Source organism: Pristis pectinata, chromosome 15, assembly GCF_009764475.1.
Source record: "Pristis pectinata isolate sPriPec2 chromosome 15, sPriPec2.1.pri, whole genome shotgun sequence".
NCBI lineage: Eukaryota > Metazoa > Chordata > Chondrichthyes > Rhinopristiformes > Pristidae > Pristis > Pristis pectinata.
In genome coordinates, this window is record NC_067419.1 from 49,883,030 (window position 1) to 49,902,600 (window position 19,571).

The following is a 19,571-nucleotide window of genomic DNA, read 5'->3' on the forward strand; positions in this document are numbered from 1 at the left end:
TTTCCCAGCTCCACACAATCATTGATCACTACCCCACAATGCACGTCGTCTTACTGTTCCCAGTGTTCCCGGTGTTCCTGGTGTTCCCAGTGTTCCCGGTGGCTGAGGTCCCGGCAGTGCTGCCGTTCACTGGCCATCCCCTGGTGTGTGAAAGATGAGGGTCAACTGGTGAGTGCTTGGCCAGTGCAGAGACAGCCCCGTTGGTGAGGGACACGGGCCCTGCAGGTGAAGGCAGGGATATCTCTCCCTGAAGCCCAACATGAAGCAGGGATTTTGGGAATCAGCTGGGCTTCCCCTGAACTCAGTTCAGAGTTGAGCACATTGTGGTTTTCTGTGTGACTCGGTGTTTATTTTATCACCTGAGAGGGTGGGGATTTATCAGACCCTCGCTGACCCACCTACAACACTCTGACCAACAGTTACAGTTCCCTGGTAGTTGGCTGGCTGGTGGGTTAATTGCCTGTGGTGCACTGTTCTGTCCCGAGGGTGGGTGGGCATCACAAGAGTGTGGAGGGGGGATGGTTGGATCAAGGGGGGAGGGTTGGATGGAGAGGGCAGGGTTGGATCAAGGGGGGAGGGTTGGATGGAGAGGGCAGGGTTGGATGGAGGGGGAGGGTTGGATGGAGAGGGGGTTGGATGGAGGGGGAGGGTTGGATGGAGAGGGGGTTGGATGGAGGGGGAGGGTTGGATCGAGGAGGCAGGGTTGGATGGAGGGGGGTTATGGAGGGGGAGGGTTGGATTGAGGGGGCAGGGAATCATTGGGGGGTTAACTTATGGCAATGTGCAATGAAAACAAGGATGTGGGTGGGGGTGTGGCAGTGGTCCGTCTGAGGCTGAGGCGGTGATTCCCTGTGTCAGACAGGTCGGTGTGGGATTGGGAACGGGATGGGGAGCAATGAGTGGTATCCGACTGGAACCGGAGATTGGGAGAGGATGTGATGGGAAGTGTTGGGAAGGTTTCCCATATCCGAGCCAGAACTGGGAATGAGGAGTCGATCACCTAGGACTGGGCTCAGCTGGAATTGTGAATGTTGGAAATACTCTGTCCCGGCTGTCGAGTGTGTCCAGGGCCGGAATGTCCAACAGCACAAAGGAAATCATAGGGATCGAGGGATTATAGGGATCGGACTGGAGGATGAAGGTGAGGGAAAGGTTCAGACAGGAGGCTGGCTCTGTCCCACTCCACATTCCATTCTCAATCCACTCCTGTTCCCGATCCCGGTCCCAACCCCACCCCCACCCTATCCCGGTCCCAACCCCACCCTATCCCGGTCCCAACCCCACCCCCACTCCCTATCCCGGTCCCAACCCCACCCCCACCCTATCCCGGTCCCAATCCCACCCCCACCCTATCCCGGTCCCAACCCCACCCCCTCCCTATCCCGGTCCCAACCCCACCCCCACCCTATCCCGGTCCCAACCCCACCCCCTCCCTATCCCGGTCCCAACCCCACCCCCACCCTATCCCGGTCCCAACCCCACCCCCACCCCCTATCCCGGTCCCAACCCCACCCCCACCCTATGCCGGTCCCAACCCCACCCCCTCCCTATGCCGGTCCCAACCCCACCCCCACTCCCTATCCCGGTCCCAACCCCACCCCCACCCTATGCCGGTCCCAAACCCACCCCCTCCCTATCCCGGTCCCAACCCCACCCCCAATCCCTATCCCGGTCCCAATCCCACCCCCACTCCCTATCCCGGTCCCAACCCACACCCCCCCTATCCCGGTCCCAACCCCACCCCCAATCCCTATCCCGGTCCCAACCCCACCCCCACTCCCTATCCCGGTCCCAATCCCACCCCCAATCCCTATCCCGGTCCCAACCCCACCCCCACTCCTCACCTCAGTCCCAACCCCACAACCATCCCCCCTCCCTCCCCCCATCCTGTTCCCAATCCCCATCCCGCTCCCATTCCTGCTCCCACCTCCCGTGTTCCCTCCCAGTGTGGAAGCTCTGGGCTCCGTGGTTTGGGGAGTAGGGTCCTCCCCACCTCCTCGGGGTGGTGAGCCACATCCCCCCTCCCTCCCGCAGCCCCCAGCTCCCTGCACACACCAGCACCTCCTGTCCATCCTCTGATGCCGGTGCAGCACAGGACGAGTCCACGACACGGAGCCCTCCCTTTGCTCAGGCAGTTTGGCTCCTGACTGAAGGTGTGCCCTTTACCCCGGCAGGCATCGCGAGCGGTGATCCACAGCGCTGACATCACCTTCCAGATGTTGGAGGACTGGCGCAGTGTGGACCTGAGCAGCATCAGCAAGCAGACCCTCTACACCATGGAGAGCTCCCAGGAGCAGCACCAGAAACTCATCATCAAATGTAAGCACAGCTCAGTGACACAGCTCGCCACCCACCCCCCCAACACCAACGGCTGCCGAGACCTCGTCCCATGGAGCCATCGTCAGCCGGGGGTGGGGGGGTGCAGAGATGGTCTGTCCATCACCACACTGGGTCTCAGGGCCCGGCCAACGGGGACTGGCACCTCCTCCACTGCACAGCACCAGGAGATGTGTGTGAGGTCAGGGGCTCACACTGACCCCCCACCCCCACTGACGTCCGTTGAACAGGGAGGAGGGGTGTCTGATATGGGGGGTGGGGGCATCTGATACCGGGGAGGGGGGTGTCTGGTACGGGGGGGGGGGAGTAGTTTGGTACCGGGGAGGGGGAAGACTGGTATTTGGGGGGGTGAGTCTGGTACTCGGGGAGGGTGTCTGGTACTGGGGTAGGGGTGTCTGGTACTGGGGGAGGGGGGAGGTATGTTAGTGATTTGGATCAGAATGTAGGTGGTGTGATGAGTAAGTTTGCAGATAACTCCATAACTGGTGGTGAAGAAGGTTGCCTATGGTTACAACAGGATCTAGAACTGGGGAAGTGGGCCAAGGATTGGCAGATGGACCTTACCTCTGACAAGGGCAAGGGTTGCAGTTTGGGAAGTTGATCCAGGGCAGGACTTGCATGGTGAAGGGGAGTGCCCTGGGAGACCGAGAGGTACAGGTAACTAGTTCCCTGAAAGTGGCAACGCACATAGACAAGGTGGTGAAGGAGGCATTGGGCATACCTGCCTTCATCGACGGGGCAGTGAATACAAGAGTTGGGACACCATGTTAAGACATTGGTGTGACCATATCTGGAATAATGTGTGAAGTTCTGGTCGACACACCATAGGAAGGGTGTAACTAAGCTGGAGAAGGTACAGAAAAGATTCACACGGATGTTACCGGGACCAGAGGGCTTGAGTTATAAGGAGAGATGTTTTTCTGGAGTGTAGGAGGATGAGGGGTCACTTATAGAGGTTTATAAAATTATGAGGGGCACAGTCTTTTCCCCAGGGTAAGGGAGTCTAAAACTAGAGGGGAAAGATTTAAAGGGGACCTGAGAGGCACATTTTTCACACAGAGGGTGGTGGGTACATGGAACGAGCTGCCAGAGGAGGTGGTGGAGGTGGGAACGAGGATATTTGAACAGGTTGATGTATAGGAAAAGTTTAAAGGATACGGGCCAAATGCGGGCAAGTGGGACTGGCTCAGGTCCCACTTTGTCAGCATGGACTAGTTGGGTGGAAGGGCCTGTTTCTGTGTTGTATATCTGTATAAATCTATGATCCTGTGAGATAAATGTTGGCCACACCCTGAGGAGGACCCTGTTTCCCTTCAGACTGGTGCCATAGAATCATTGATAGCCAAGGGAGCATGTGCCCGATTCTGGGCTGAGAGGCCGTGTGGTTGGCCTTCAAGCTGCACAGCTCTACGTAAGGACTCAGACAGACCCTGTGGCTGCAATGAGGCAGGATTTGCCTGGGCAGCTGTGACAGATATTTCTGTGCCTGTCTCACGTCCCTGACTCCGATACCTCTCCTGTCCCAACAGTGTATCAGGAATTCGACCAACTCCTGGAGGAACAATCGCCCATCGAATCCTACATCGAGTGGCTAGATTCCATGGTGGACAGATGTGTTGTCAAGGTTGGTGAGCAGATGTTTCCTCTTCTTAGGGCTGATGAGATGTGTACAGACTGCACAGTGGAAATGGTTCTGAGGATGAGTTGGCGAGGTGGTTCACCCCTCCGCCCCCACACCTAGGCCCAGACATATCCTGTTCCAGGCACCCACCACTCTCTGTGTAAAACAATTTGCCCCACACATTCCCTTTAAATATCCCCCGCTCTCACCTTATGTCCTCCAGTATTTGAGATTTCCACCCTGGGAGACAGACTCTGAGTGTCTACGCTGTCTGTGTCTCTCATCGGTTGTGGACCGTTGATTTTGCAGGTGGCAGCAGCACGTCCGGGCAGCCTGAAGAAGGTGGCGAGGCAGTTCCTGCTGATGTGGTCCTGCTTTGGGACGAGGGTCATCCGGGACATGACTCTGCACAGCGCTCCAAGCTTCGGTAAGCTGCTGCTCCCCTCCCCTGTGATGGAGCCATATTACACACTCACTCGGAGTAAACACCACTGAATGTGAGCATTTATAGTCTGGTCTTAATTACTGTGTCAGTTCTTCAGTGCAGCAAACTCTTCTCATTGGGAGCTCAAATGTGCTTATTTCCTGGTAACTAAAGTTCGCACAAACCACCTCCTCTCACGTTTCTCTACAAAGGCTGGGCTCAAACCCTGCAAAAGGTTTTAACTTAAAACCCATTTTATCAAGGAGTAGAGCTGATGGGAGAGTTCAGGATTGAGAAAGGGTTTTATTCTGTCTCACATGCCCACCACATTCCTGTCTCCTCTCCTGGCTGCTGTAGGGGAGTGGGAGGAAACCGGAGCACACGGAGGAAACACGTGTGTCGCAGGGAGAACGTGCAAACTCCACACAGAGAGCGCCTGAGGTCAGGATCGAACCGAGGTCTCTGGAGCTGTGAGACAGTGGCCTGTCTCTGTGTCACTGTTCCACTCTGACTCAGCAATGATTAGGTCACTACTAATAAATCCCGTCGGGAATTCTTTCCCCTGAAAACGGGGAATGTGGAACTCACTCCCATGGAGGGATCAAGGGGAGCAGCAGAGTGGGGGTGGGGGTAAGGGGTAGCTGGAGAAGGAGATGAGGGGAAGGGTGGGGGGAAGAGAGGTGGTGATGGGAGGGGGAAGGGGGAGAAGGGGATGGTGATGGAGGGGGGGAGGAGCAGAGTGGGAGATGGCGATTGGGAGTTGGAGAGAGTTTGGGGGAGAGGGGCAGAGGGAGTTGGTTAGGGGGAGGGAGAGAGAAATGACGAGAGGGGAAGGAGGGAGAGTAGAAGGAGAGAGAGATGGGGAGTGTGGCAAGGGGCTGATGTGGTACTGATGCAGGCGCAGTCCGTTTCTCACAATTGACAGATTGTGGCATGATGTTTTAAGAAAGACTGAAATGATATTTTCTGCCTTTACCCACTGTTCTGTGAGGTTGGGTGGTCAGTGTCCAACCACATTCACTGTGAACACTCCATAACACTACCCTTGTTACCTTCTGCAACCACTCTCCCCTGTACACATTGCGATGGTTCTTTTTGGTTCATGAATGGTCACTTTGATAACCATCTGTGTCGGACCAGACAGCACCCGAGGCCAGGATTGAACCTGGGTCACTGGGCCAGTGCAGCAGCTCTCACTGGCCCAGCTTCCAGTCTCTGGCACTCCAACACTTGCAGCCCAGGGCATGGGTCAGACCTACAGTTGCACCAGGATTTCTGGCTTCTCTGAGCATTGGTATGCATGGCTGCTCTTTAGAGGTTTAGCACCAATGCAGCAGGGTGGGGAAGGGACTGAGCAGGCAGCCTGGCATTGATTCCTGTCACTCTTGCCATTGACATGCTGGTCCAGTCTGAGTAGGACCTGCCTGTCCCCTCACTGTACACCCTCACTCCCGGCTGTCAGCACAGACTGATGTACGTGGGTGGATGGGGAGAATGACGTTCTGCACTCGGCTCCGAGTTCCCAGGCAGCATGTAAAGCCAGAGGCTGATTGGCTGGACCTCTGCCCCTCACAGGCTGAATTCCACCAATCCATGTCCCAGATTCCCAGTGCCTTGGCAGCAGGACTTGCGATCTCTACAGGGTGGTCCTTGCTGGATACTGTTCCTCATCCTGCCCAGGATCAGGGTACAGAAGCCATGTCCAATAAGGACAGCATGGTGGCACAACAGGTGGACCTGCTGCCTCACAGCTCCAGAGACCCCGGTTCGATCCCGACCTCTGGTGCTGTCTGTGTGGAGTTTGCACGTTCTCCCTGTGACCGTGTGGGTTTCCCCGGGTGCTCCAGTTTCCTCCCACATCCCAAAGATGTGCGGGTCGGTGGGTTAATTGGCCACTGTGAGTTACCCCCAGTGTGTGGGTCAGGGATAGAATCAGAGTCATACAGCATGGAACAGGCCATTCGGCCCGACTCATCCATGCCAACTGATCTACGTGATCCTACTTCCCTGCATTTGGCCCATATCCCTCTATTCCTTTCCCATCCATGTCCCTGTCCAAATGCTTTTTAAATGCTGTGACTGTACCCACCTCCACAACCTTCTCTGGCAGCTAGTTCCACACACTCACCACCCTCTGTGTGGAAAACTTGCCCCTCACATCAGGAGTGACCTTGTAGAGGTTAATAAAATCATGGGGGGCAAAGATCATGCGATGGTCACAGTGTTTTCCCAGGGTTGGACCTGTGTTCACTGGTTTTAGACTCCCCTACCTTGGAAAAGAGACTGTGATTATCTACCCTGTCTGTGCCCTTATAATTTTATTAACCTCTGTAAGTCACCCCTCCTGTGAGAACAATCCAATTCTCTCCAGTCTCTCCTGGTAACTATATCCCTCCAGTCCAGGCAACATCAGTTCTTTCAAGCAGCACCAGACCTCTACAGTGGTGACCAGAACTGCACACAATATTCCAAGTGTGGCCTAACCAATGTCTGGAACAGCTGCAACATGATGTCCCAACTCTTATACTCAATCTGGGGGGAGTTGCTGAGAATGTGGGAGGGGTAAATAGGATTGGTGTAGGGTTACCTAACCTTCTTCCCCTCAGTGACCTCCAGCACTGAGGATGTGCAGGGATGTCATGGTGACACCATCCTCCCGCCAGACTTGGAAAGTTATCACCATTCCTTCAGCATTGCGGGATCCCAGCCTTCAATACCATTGGCGGAGAGGTGGAAGGTCAAAGGGTCAAGGAGATGAGCAGGAGATGAGAGACTTTTGTGAGTCACCCACTGACTGGGAATAAGCCACAACAGGTGTGTTTGTATGTTTTCTATTGACTGAGTGTTTGGAGAGGCTAACAGTGGGGTTAGGTGCAACCCCCTGGGCTTGGAGCTGGACTCCACAGTCATTAGTGGCGAGAGACCCCAGGGCCGGGAACCCCACTGACTTCAACTTATTCATTGAGCTCAAAGAGAGACCATTCAGCCCATCATTTCTCTGCCAGCTCTTTGAAGGAACTTTCCACATTGTCCCGACCTTCCCTGAGGGTTGAGTTCACTGTCACATGTGCCAGTACAGTGAGGTACAGGTACAACGAGAACTTGTCCTCTCAGCCTGTGCCTCCTGATCACACGTGGGTGAAAACATCCTCTCTCCCTCCGATCCCTTCACTCTGTGCCCCTGGGACCAGGCAGCCTGTGAAATGCATGACTTTAAATAGCTTCCTCCCGTGAGGAGACCATGCCAACGTCCGCAGTCTCTCTGTGACTGAGGTCCCTCAGCTGCTGGGAGACCCGTCAGTCACATCACCAGTGGGTTTTAAACCACTGGCTCTGGACCTTGAGGCCAGTACTGTCTGTTACACCCTTTGTACTTTCCCCCCTTTCAGCCAGTGTCTGCTGTGTACAGGCTTAAAAATTCCCCTTCCTTGTGTGAAAAGCTGCCTTGTGTACTGCCCGGTGAACCTGGTCAGAACAGAAGCCAGTGCAAAGCCTAGTCCCCTCACGGCACTGTGTCACGGCACTGTGGGAGGGGAGGGGAGGGGAGGGGAGGGTAGGGTTTTGATGAGTTGCCTCTGAAACGGCTAATTGACGGTAGCTCTGTCCGGGGAATCGCTGCCCGTTTGTGTGTTATGGGTCGAGGTGTCGGTCCCGTTGTGAATCGTCACCGGTGGTGTGGTGGGGTCGACATTATCCAGTGTGGCTGCTCATTTAAATCCAGTCCCCCCGTCAGGATAGCAGCCTCCTGCCTAAGTTTCACGCCCCTTTTGCTGTTCTATTCACTCACTTGCAGTTTTAATACATTAGACCGTGCATTTTAATTAAATTGACTGATTTAATGAAACTTAACACATTCATATTTTAATTGAAAGAAAGATCTCAGGGTTCCTTTGTGCTAAATCCCAAGTGGGGCCAAAGTAAAGATTATGAATATTGATGCTTTGTTCAGAGTTTTGTGACTGGAGATCAGCTGTAGAGGAGGCCCCAGTGAAGCCCCCATTCAACAATGAGTGAGTGGATCCAGGTGAGTGATGGTCCTTTTGGTGTCTTGCAGTGGCTGTGGGAGCAGTGGCAGAAAGACAGAGAGTCACTCTGAACCACCGCCTGCTCCCCGCCACAGACAGCCAGGGTATCCCCACTTCCAGACAGCTGTTCCACACCCTGTGACCTATTACACTCTCCACAAACAGGATCTCATCCAACCCCGACTCACACCACGAGCTGTTCACCCATCAGCCCCTGCGCTCGATGCCCACACCGGCTCCCTGTCCAACAACACGTTGACTTTAAACTTCCCCTACTTAACCCTTCTGTAGCCGGCCCCTCCCTCCCTCTCTAACTGCTAGCCTATGATCTCTTCAATATTCCACACTCCACTGCACCACTGGTGTGAGGAGTCACCTACAGGTCTATGGGACAGAGCTTCTACCCTAGGGAATGTTAGTGAACACTAAGAGACAACAGACACAGGGACTGTTTTCCCTGGAGCGAAGGAGACTGAGGGGTGACCTTTTAGAGGTTTATAAAATCATTGGAGCATAGATAAGGTGGACGGTCGAAGTCTTTTCCCCAGTGTAGGGAAGTCTAAAACCAGAGGGCACAGGTCTAAGGTGAGAGGGGAAAGATTTGAAGGGGACCTGAAGGGCAACTCTTTCGCACAGAGGGCGGTGGGTGTGTGGAACGAGCTGCCAGTGGTAGAGGTGGGTACAGTTACAATCCAAGACATTTGGACATGGATAGGGAAGGTTCAGAGGGATGTGGGCAAAGTGCAGGCAAATGGGACTGGCTCAGGAAGGCACAGTTAGTATGCACAAGATGGGCTGAAGGGCCTGTTTCCATGCTGTGTAACTCTGTGACTCTATAACCCCAAGAGGTCCAAAGTGCATTTCAACCAATGAAGTACTGAAAATAATCCTTGTCAAATGTACATAGAAGGATCTCACAGATAGCAATGTGACACTGAGCATAAAATCTGTTTCATGTGATTTTTAAAGACAAAAGAAATGGTGCACAGTGGAGAAATCCTGGTTCAAAATAGTTCCAGGGCACCTTGTACTTTCACCCGGGAGAGCCGGTTGTACCTCAGTTTATCACTGTATCTGGAAGTGAGATCTCCAATGATACGGCACGCTATCAGTACTGCCCCTCCCACAGTGCAGGGCTCCCAAAACACCGCCCCTCCCACAGTGTGACCCTCCCTCAGTACCGCTCCTCCCACAGTGCGGGGGTCGCTCAGTATTGCACTGGGGCATCAGCCTGGCTTACTGGTTGAACCTCAGTTCTCTGGAGAGGAATTGTGACCACATCCTTGTGAGTCCCAGCTGGGAGAGCTCCAGTTACTGACCTTGCACAATGAACAGGATTTCAACTCTTCACTTTTACCGATTCATGCTTTCTCTATCCAAATTATTTAAAACCACAGATTGAACTTCTGGAATTATCACTGTGGACTTGAATGTGTTCTGTGGAGTTCTTGTTACAACGCTCCCAAAATCCCTTTCGTACCTGCTCTCTGGAACAGGATTCAAGGATACACTGTCCATGGTCCTGAAGTTCCCTATCCCTGGGTCTGGTTCTGGTGAACGTGGAACTCCTCCAGTCCCTTTGCATCCTTCCCAAAGTCAGGTGTCCAGAACTGGACAGTGGTCCAGGTGTGGTCTCACCAGTGTCGTATGTAAACAAAGCCACGCCATCAGGTTCGCGTGTGACAGGCAGTGCTGATTGGATGGATTGTGCCTTTGTGCAGTAGTGCAGAGTGAACAGGGATCTCTCCACACTACACACAACATAGATAACATTGTGTAAAATGGCATCGCACCATCAGGGCCTATCCTGGATTATTCAGAGATAAAACCATAGGACATAAGAAGGCCATTCAGCCCCTCGATCTGCTCTACCATCCAATAGGATCATAGTTTTCAACATTCCTTGTACACTGTCCCCATAGCTGTTGATTTCCTTACTGGACAATAAACATTCGGAAAGCACTGTCACTAAACAGGTATTAAGTTAAATGCTGGTGTAACATAAGAGGCATCGCAGTAAATGACATGGTTAAGAAGGCACTTGTCTTCATCAGTCAGGGCACGGAGCACAAAAGCAGGGAGGTGATGTTCCAACTTTATAAAACCTTGGTCAGATCTCAGCTGAAGCACTGCGTGTAATTCTGGTCACCACACTGTAGGAGGGATGTGATGGTGTTGGGGAGGATGCAGAGGAGATTCCCCAGGGTGTAGCCTGGGCTGGAGCGTTTCAGTTGTGGGAGAGACTGGAGAGGCTCCCTGGAGCAGAGGGGGTTCAGAGGGGACATATAAAACAGTGAGGGGTACAGATAGGGTAGACTGTAGGAATCTTTTCCCATTATCAGAGGTAAATAAAACTAGAAGGCATAGACTTAGGGTGAGGGGGAAGAGATTTAGAGGGGATCTGAGGGGGACCTTCTTCACCCAGAGAGTGGAGACTTCATAGAAGCATAGAAACATAGAAAACCTACAGCACAATTCAGGCTCTTTGGCCAACAAAGCTGTGCTTAACATGTCCCTACCTTAGAAATTACTAGGCTTACCTATAGCCCTCTATTTTTCTCAGCTCCATGCACCTATCCAAAAGTCTCTTAAAAGACCCTATCGTATCCGCCTCCACCACCATAGCCGGCAGCCCATTCCGTGCACTCACCACTCTCTGAGTAAAAAACTTACCCCTGACATCTCCTCTGTACCTAGTCCCCAGCACCTTAAACCTGTGTCCTCTTGTGGCAACCATTTCAGCCCTGGGAAAAAGTCTCTGACTATTCACACGATCAATGCTTCTCATCATCTTATACACCTTTATCAGGTCCCCCCTCATCCTCTGTCACTCCAAGGAGAAAAGGCCGAGTTCCCTCAACCTGTTTTCATAAGGCATGCTCCCTAATCCAGGCAGCATCTTTGTAAATCTCCTCTGCGCCCTTTCTATGGCTTCCACATCCTTCCTGTAGTGAGGCGACCAGAACTGAGCACAGTACTCTAAGTGGGGTCTGACCAGGGTCCTATATAGCTGCAACATTACCTGGACCACCTGGAATAACAAACAAACTGCTGGAGGAACTCAGCGGGTCAGGCAGCATCTGTGTAGGGAAATGGACAATTGACGTTTTGGGTCGAGACCATCAGGACTGAAAGAGGGGAGATAGCCGGTGTAATGAAGTGAGGGGAAGGGGTTGAGCAAGAGCTGGCAGGTGATAGGTGGATCCGGGTGAGGAGGGGAGAGAAGAAATTGTGACAGATACTGGGTGGTGACGGGGGAGGCCACAAAGGGCTGCAGATACACCTGGGACACACTGCCCGAGAGAACAGTGGAAGCAGAATCACTGACAGCGTTTATGAAGTGTCTGGACATCGCCCAGGTTTTGTCCAAGTGCTGGGAGATGGGATGAATATGGATGGGTGCCCACTGGTCAGTGGATGGGCCGAATCACTTATGTCCATGATGTAAGATCCATGACTATGACTACGTTTCAATAATGTGTCCATTTCAACAGGTTCCTTCCACCTGATCCACTTGACGTTTGATGACTACGTACTCTATCTGCTGGAGTCCCTCCACTGTCAGGAGAGAGCCAATGAGCTCATGAGGTCCATGAAGGGAGAAGGTTGCACAGGTAAAGGGGTAAAGTTCATCCATTTCCTGCTCAGCCCAAGATCTGGAATTCACTCCCTGAAACTCTCCAGTGCACTCCTGCCTCATTCAGACCTCTTCCTGACAGCTCGGTTTGGGCACAGCTTCAGTCTTTGCACACCACAAAACTTGGAAATGTTGGACACTCTGATCATCCAATATCCGACCATTTGGAAATTCTGATGGTTCGGGATCTGCCAACCACGTCCTGGTTCCCACACTCCCTCTAACACACCGGGACCCCAGTTCCCACACTCCCTCTCACACACCAGGACCCCAGTTCCCACACTCCCTCTCACACACCGGGACCCCAGTTCCCACACTCCCTCTCACACACCAGGGTCCCAGTTCCCACACTCCCTCTAACACACCGGGACCCCAGTTCCCACACTCCCTCTCACACACCAGGGTCTCAGTTCCCACACTCCTTCTAACACACCAGGGTCTCAGTTCCCACACTCCCTCTCACACACCAGGACCCCAGTTCCCACACTCCCTCTAACACACTGGGACCCCAGTTGCCACACTCCCTCTCACACACCAGGGTCTCAGTTCCCTCATCCCTCCACAGATGCTGCTTGACCTGACGAGTAACGCCATTTTCAGCTTTTATTGGGTGAATTAGTAATCACGTAGTAAGGGATTCTTCGGAGAAAGTTGTGTCCTGGTTCTGGTTCAAAGTGATAGAATTTTGCATGTGTTTCAAGAGAGACACACATCTGGCAGAACCTGGTCTTGAATTTAAAGCCATTTTGTAGTTGTGCATTGGCTAAGGTGGTTTGGGAAATTAAATTAAAAGGTCTGTGGGAGATAAATAATGACATGTACTTGAAGAAATTTTCCAAATACTCAATAAATGTACATTCCATTGAGAAAAGTGATTCACCTCTAGCTAAGTAGGGAAGTAAAAGAGAGCATTAAATTAAATGAAGAAGGCTGCAGTGTTACCTGGAAGATTCATAGAGTCCCAGAGTCATAGAGAGACACAGCACAGAAACAGGCCTTTCGGCCCACCGAGTCTGTACCAACCATCAACCACCCATTTTTACACTAATCCTACCTCACTCATTTTATTCTCCGCACATTCTCATCAACTCTCCCCAGATTCTACCCCTCACTCACACACAATGGCCAATCAAGTTACCAACACTCGTGCCTTGGGGGTGTGGGAGCACATTCGTGCTCCTGGGGAAACCCACGGGGTCACTGGGAGAACGTGTAAATCCACACAGACAGCCCTGGAGGTTGGGATTGAACCGGTGTCTCTGGAGCCTTCCCTGCTGTGCCACTGTGTTGAGGTTGTAAAGCCTGATTATTGGGAGGGATTCGGGGGCAGGAAGAAATGAACAAAGAACTGATAAATAGGGAGAAAATTGATTATGAGTTAAAGGTAGCAAAAGTTTTAAAATCTGTTGCTACTTATGGTCATAGAGTCACACAGCACAGAAACAGGCCCTTCGGCCCATCTCTTCCATGCTGACTGTGTTGCCCAGCGAGCTGGTTCCATCTGCCTGCGTTTAACCCACAGCCCCCTAAACCTCCCTTATCCATGGACTTACCCAGAGGGCTTTTACACGTTGCTGATGTGCCCACCTCAACTACTGTTTCTGGCAGCTCATTCCAAACACGCACCACCCTTTGTGTGAAGAAGCTGCCCCTGATGTCACTTTTAAATCTCTCGCTTCTGTTCGTAAACCTCTGCCCTCTTGCTTTTAGCACCCCCTCCCTGGGGAAAAGACTGTGTGCTTTCACCCTGTCTATGCCCCTCATTATCTTGTGTACCTCTGTCAGGTCACCGCTCAATCTCCTACATTCCAGGGAATAAAATCCTAGTCTACGCAACCTCTCCTTGTAACTCAGGCCCCCAAGTCCAGCCAACATCCTGGGAAATCTTTTCTGCACTTATTCTAGTTTAATAACATCTTTCCTGTAACAGGGGGACCAAAACTGTACACAGTGCTCCAAGTGAAGCCTCACCATCTTGTATAGCTGCAACATAACTTCCCAACTCCTGTACTCGGTGCCCTGACTGATGAAGGCCAGTGTACCAAACGCCTTCTTCACCACCCTGTCTACCTGAGAAGCTGCTTTCAGTGAACTATGCACTTGCACTCCTAGGTCCCTCTGTTCCATAACACTCCCTAGGGCCCTACTTTTCACTGTACAAGTCCTACCCTGGTTTGATCTCCCAAAACGCAATACTTCACATTTATCTGGACTGAAAGCCATTTGCCAATCCTCAGCCCACAGACCCAGCTGATGAAGATTCCCCTGTAATTTTTTATAACCTTCCACACTGTCTACACCACCACCTATTTTAGTATCATCCACAGACTTACTAACCAGGCCTTGTACATTCAATCCAAACCCTTTATTAAATTACAAACAACAAAGGTCCCAGCATTGACCCCTGTGGCACACCACTGACACAGGCCTCCAGTCTGAGAAACAACCCTCGACCATCACCCTCTGCTTCCTACCACTGAGCCAATTATGAATCCAATCCACTATCACCCCTGGATCCCACGCGATCTAACCTTGCAGACTAGCTTATCATGAAGGACCTTGTCAAAGGCCTTGCTAAAGTCCATATAGACAACAGCCACTACCCTACCCTCATCTACCCTCTTGGTTACCTCCTCGAAGAACTCCAAGAGATTTGTCAGACACAACTTCCCACACACAAAGCCGCTGACTGTCCCGAATCAGACCCTGTTTCTCCAATTATTGGTAGATCCTGTCCCTCAGAATCCCCTCCAGCAATTTACCCACCACCCATGTCAGACTCACTGGCCTGTAGTTTCCTGGCTTGTATTTGCTACCCTTTTTAAACAACGGTACCACATTAGCCACTCTCCAGTCCTCCGGAACCTCACCTGTGGCCAGAGATGAAGCAAAAATCTCTGCAAGGGCCTCCACAATTTCTTCTCCAGCTTCCCACAAGGTCCAAGAATGCACCAGGTCAGGCCATGGGGATTTACCCACCTTAATGCACTTTAAGGCCTCCAATACCTCCTCCCTGCTAATCCGTATGTGGTCCAAGGCATCACCACTCATTTCCCCCATTTCCTTAGCTCCCAGCGTTTTGTCCACAGTAAAAACTGAGGAGAAATGTTCATTAAAACTCTCTCCCATTTCCTTTCGTTCCACACACAGATGGCCATGCTGATCTTTAAGGGGACCTATTCTCTCACTAGCCACCATTCTACTCTTAATATATCAATACAATCTTGGGATTTTGCCAGCCAGCTCTTTCTCATATCCTCCTTTTGCCCTCCTAACTTCTCTTTGTGCACTCCTACACTTCCTGTAGTCATCAAGAGATTCACTAGTTCCCAATTGCTTATGCGCAGTGTACGCCTCCCTCTTTTTCTTAATCAGAGCCTCAATATCTCTTGACATCCAGGGTTCCCGAAACCTGCCAGCCTTGCCCTTCACTCTGACAGGGCACTTGACAGTCTCCCACCTGGCAGACACTCCTTTCCCTGCCAACAATCTCGCCCAATCAACTCTGCAAGCTCACACCTAATGGCTCCAAAATTTGCTCTACCCTGGTTCAGGACCTTGACCTGTGAACCGGTTGTATCCTTCTCCATAACTATTTTATAACTATTAGAATCATGGTCACCGGACCAAAGTGCTCGCTGACAGACACTTCGCCACTTGCCCTGCCTCATTGCCCAGGAGGAGGTCCAGTGTTGCACCCTCTCTGGTATTTCTTGGTAAAGGAAGCTTTCTTGGACACATTTCACAAACTCCACTCTGCCCAAGCCTTTTACACTACGGTTGGCCCAGTCAACATTAGGGAAGTTAAAATCTCCCACTAATACTCCCCTATTATGTTTACAACCAGCTGCAGTCTCTCTACACATCTGCTCCTCCAATTCCCACTGACTACTGGGGGCCTATAATAAAATCCCATCAGAGTGACCATCCCTTCTCGTTTCTACCCACATGGCCCCACTGCATGATCCCCCGAGAACATCCTCTCTGACGACTGTTGTTGTATCCTCGTTCATCAAAAAGGCGACCCCCCCCCTCGCTTACCTGCACCTCTGTCACACCTGTAGCACCTGTATCCTGGAACATTGAGCTGCTAGTCCTGCCCTTCTCTCAGCCATGTTTCTGCTATGGCGATAACATCCCAGTTCCCAGAGCCAATCCACGCCCTGAGTTCATCCACTTTACCTGTTAAGCCTCTTGCATTGAAATAAATGCAGTTTAACTGAGTATTCCTTTCCCTTCCGTTACTGTGCCCCTGTCTATCCTGACGACTGTTTGCTCTCATTGGCTACTGTATTATCCCCCGATTTCTCATCAGCCTCTCTCCTGCTCAGGCCCCACCCCCGTCTCCCGCCACTCTTGTGTAAACCCACCCAAGTAGCCCTAGCAAATCTCCCAGCCAGGATAACCTCATGTTTCCCCTCCATCTGTTAAATTTTTACCCATAGAATCATCGAGCTGTACAGCATAGAAACAGGTCCTTCAGCCCATCTATGTCCATGCTGACCCTTTTGCCCATTGACACTTATCCCATTTGCCTGCATGAAGACGGTATCTTTCTGTGCCTTCCTATTTGTGTGTCTGTCTCATTGTCTCTTAAACGCAGTGACTGTCTCAGATTCCACCACCTCCTCCAGCAACGAGTTCCAGATATCACCCACTCTCTGTGTAAAATACTTACCCCTCAGATCCCCTTTAAACCTCCCCCCCTCACCTTAAACCAGTGTTTGTGCCCACGTGTAGGTGATATAGTGGGAAGAAGTGGGGAAGTGAGGTCGATGGGAGCGCTCTGAGAGTGGGGATGGATTTAACTGACCAAACGGCCTTTCTGTGTTTATCTGAAGTACGACACATTCATTCACATTCACTGTGTCCACACTGTTTTGTTTCCACTTTGTATCAGCAGCAAATTTTGCCAGAATTCACACAGCCTCTTCATTGATGTGGAGTGTAAATCATTGAGGTCCTAGTATGGGCAGGCATGGTAGTGTAGCGGTTAGCGTAACGCTTTACAGCACCAGAGACCTGGGTTCAATTCCCACCGCTGTCTGTAAGGAGTTTGTACACCCACATTCCAAAGACATACGGGTTAGGAAGTTGTGGGCATGCTACGTTGGCGCTGGAAGCGTGACGACACTTGCAGGCTGCCCCCAGAATATTCCACACAAAAAAGATGCATTTCACTGTGTGTTTCAATGTACATGTGACTAACAAAGAAATCTTAACCTTTCTGTCAGTTGGTCAGCCCCGATCTCTGCAAATATATTACCCTCTTTATATGACATGCTGCCTTTTAGAAATCTAAATACATGACATCTCCAGGTTCCCCTTTATCTACACTGATTATTATTGCATCAAAGAACTCGAATAAATTTGTCACACACACTTTCTCTTCCATGTTTACTGCTTCATTGTGGTTTGACCAGCTGTTCCTTCCTTAATAATGACAGATGTTGGGACTGCAGTTCCTTCCTTTGTCTCCCTCCTGTCTACATGTATTACACTTGCAATGTTCCAATCCATTGGGATCTTTTCAGAATCTAGGGAACTTTGGAAAATCACAACAAATGGATCCATGATCTCTGCAGCCATTTCTTTTAACCCCTCAGATGCAGGTCACCGGGCGCAGGGAACTTGTCAGCCCATTAATTCCCTTTGTTTCCTAGGTACCCTTTCCCAAGTATTGTAGACCCTTTAAAGTTCCTTCTGTTGCCTGTTTCCACTGTTCTCAGAAAACTTCTAGTGTATCTGCCGGAAAATTCAGACACAAAATATTTGTTCAAAGTCCTTGCCATGTCCTTACTTCAGCAGCAAATTTACCTGCAATTCACGTGGTCTCTTCATTGGTATCATTGATCGTATATTTCCCAGTCTCGTTCTCTGAGGGATTAACATTTACTTCTCTCTTCACTTGTAGAAGCTTCACTGTTGGCTTTTATTCTTCTTGCTAGCTTGCTCACAGAGGCAGAGCACTGGAGCATGGGGGGTGAAGGACTGGGCAGAGGAGGGGGAGAAACACTTTCTGGATCAGTGAGTTGTGATCCACAACACAATCCTTCAAACTAGATGCAGATCCAATAGTCAATTTCAAAATGGAATTGGATAAATAGTTGCAGGAAAACATTGTAGGCTGTGGGGAGAGAGCAGGGGAGTGGCACTAGGACACAGCAGGTAGAGTTGCCGTCTCAGCTCCGGTAATCCGGGTTTGATCCCACTCCCAGTGCTGTCTGCGTGGAGTTTGCACATTCTCCCTGTGACCCTGGTGCTCCGGTTTCCTCCCACATCCCAAAGACATGCTGGTAAGTTAATTGGCTGCTGGGAATTGCCCCTGCTGTAGGTGGGAGTCAGGAGAATTGGAGGGGGGTTGAGTGGGAAACTGGGATGAGTTAGATGTGTGCTTGCTGATCGGCACAGACACGATGAGCCAAAGGGCCTGTTTGCACGCAGTGTAACTCAGTGAATTGTTCTTTGGAAGGCCCAGTTGGGGGTCGATGTGATGAATGAGTTCCAGGTCAGATATCATCCTCAGACTTGACGACGCTCCGTGATACCTCGGTCTGGGGCCAAGCTTTTGGTCACCTCTTGGAGCCAGGCACAGAGCAGCCTTGGTGGTTTCCTGGTTTCGACGGGTTGCAGTGACAGGTTACCTTATTACCAGCTGCAGTGTTGAAGTTCAACACATTGACCAGTCACCAGGACTCTGCTGCAGTGAGGTCACACGAAGCCCATCAGATGTGAGCGACCACTGACAAACCCTTTCTCCCCAATGTGCAGCGGATCGACAGGAAGAAGCAGCACAGTCCGATCACAGCCCTCCGAGACAATCCCCTCCACCCTTCTCTCCAGACAAATCCGTCACTGCCGAAATCCAACCGACCTCGCCCGTCAACAACCAGTCTCCCGAGTACACTGGCGTTACAACAGCAGGTGAGGGGCCTCTGTCCACACCCAGCGGTGGGGAGGGGGCAGTGAGCAGGACCCCGTTAGCTGCGGTCAGTAATGTCCTGCTCACCGTGTAGACCCCCGAGAGAGGCAGCTGGAGGGTGGGCTGCTCTGGGTCACATGGCGGTGGTGGAGGAGGGTGGGGACAGGATGTTGGGAGCAGCAGGAGTGGGGGGCAGTGTGGTGGGATGGTGGGGTCAGTTAGAGCAGAGCCTCAACTGGGAGGGCAACAGGGACAGAGGAACTAGCAGCAGACCATTCGGCCCATCGAGCCTGCTCCGCCACGGCTGATCTCCCCCTGCACCATTTCTCTCCCTGGTCCCCACATCCCTCGATTCTCTCGGTATCAGGAACGTCTCCACCTCCGAGCTCAGCGACGGAACCTCTGGGGGAGAGAATTCCAAAGGCTCCCCACCTTCCGCATGAAGACGTTTCCTTCCTGAACCAGCAACTGTTGAGAATACACCCTTGGTGCTAAACCCTCAGCAAGGGGCAACCCCCTCCCCGCACCCACCCCCCTTAAACCCTGAGGGAATCTTGGGTTTCCGCAAGGGAGTCCCTGCAGGTGGGGTCACAGGGGGAGGTGGG

General features: G+C 51.8%; 1 protein-coding gene across 1 annotated transcript in view; it reads left to right on the plus strand.

Moving 5' to 3' along the window:
• Window positions 1-19,571, plus strand: part of rfx4 (regulatory factor X, 4) — a 66,232-nt gene that overhangs the window by 23,930 nt on the left and 22,731 nt on the right. Inside the window, 5 exon segments of the mRNA XM_052030785.1 lie at window positions 2,175-2,319; window positions 3,867-3,961; window positions 4,268-4,385; window positions 11,902-12,021; window positions 18,816-18,968. Coding sequence (XP_051886745.1) covers window positions 2,175-2,319; window positions 3,867-3,961; window positions 4,268-4,385; window positions 11,902-12,021; window positions 18,816-18,968 — 631 coding nt within the window.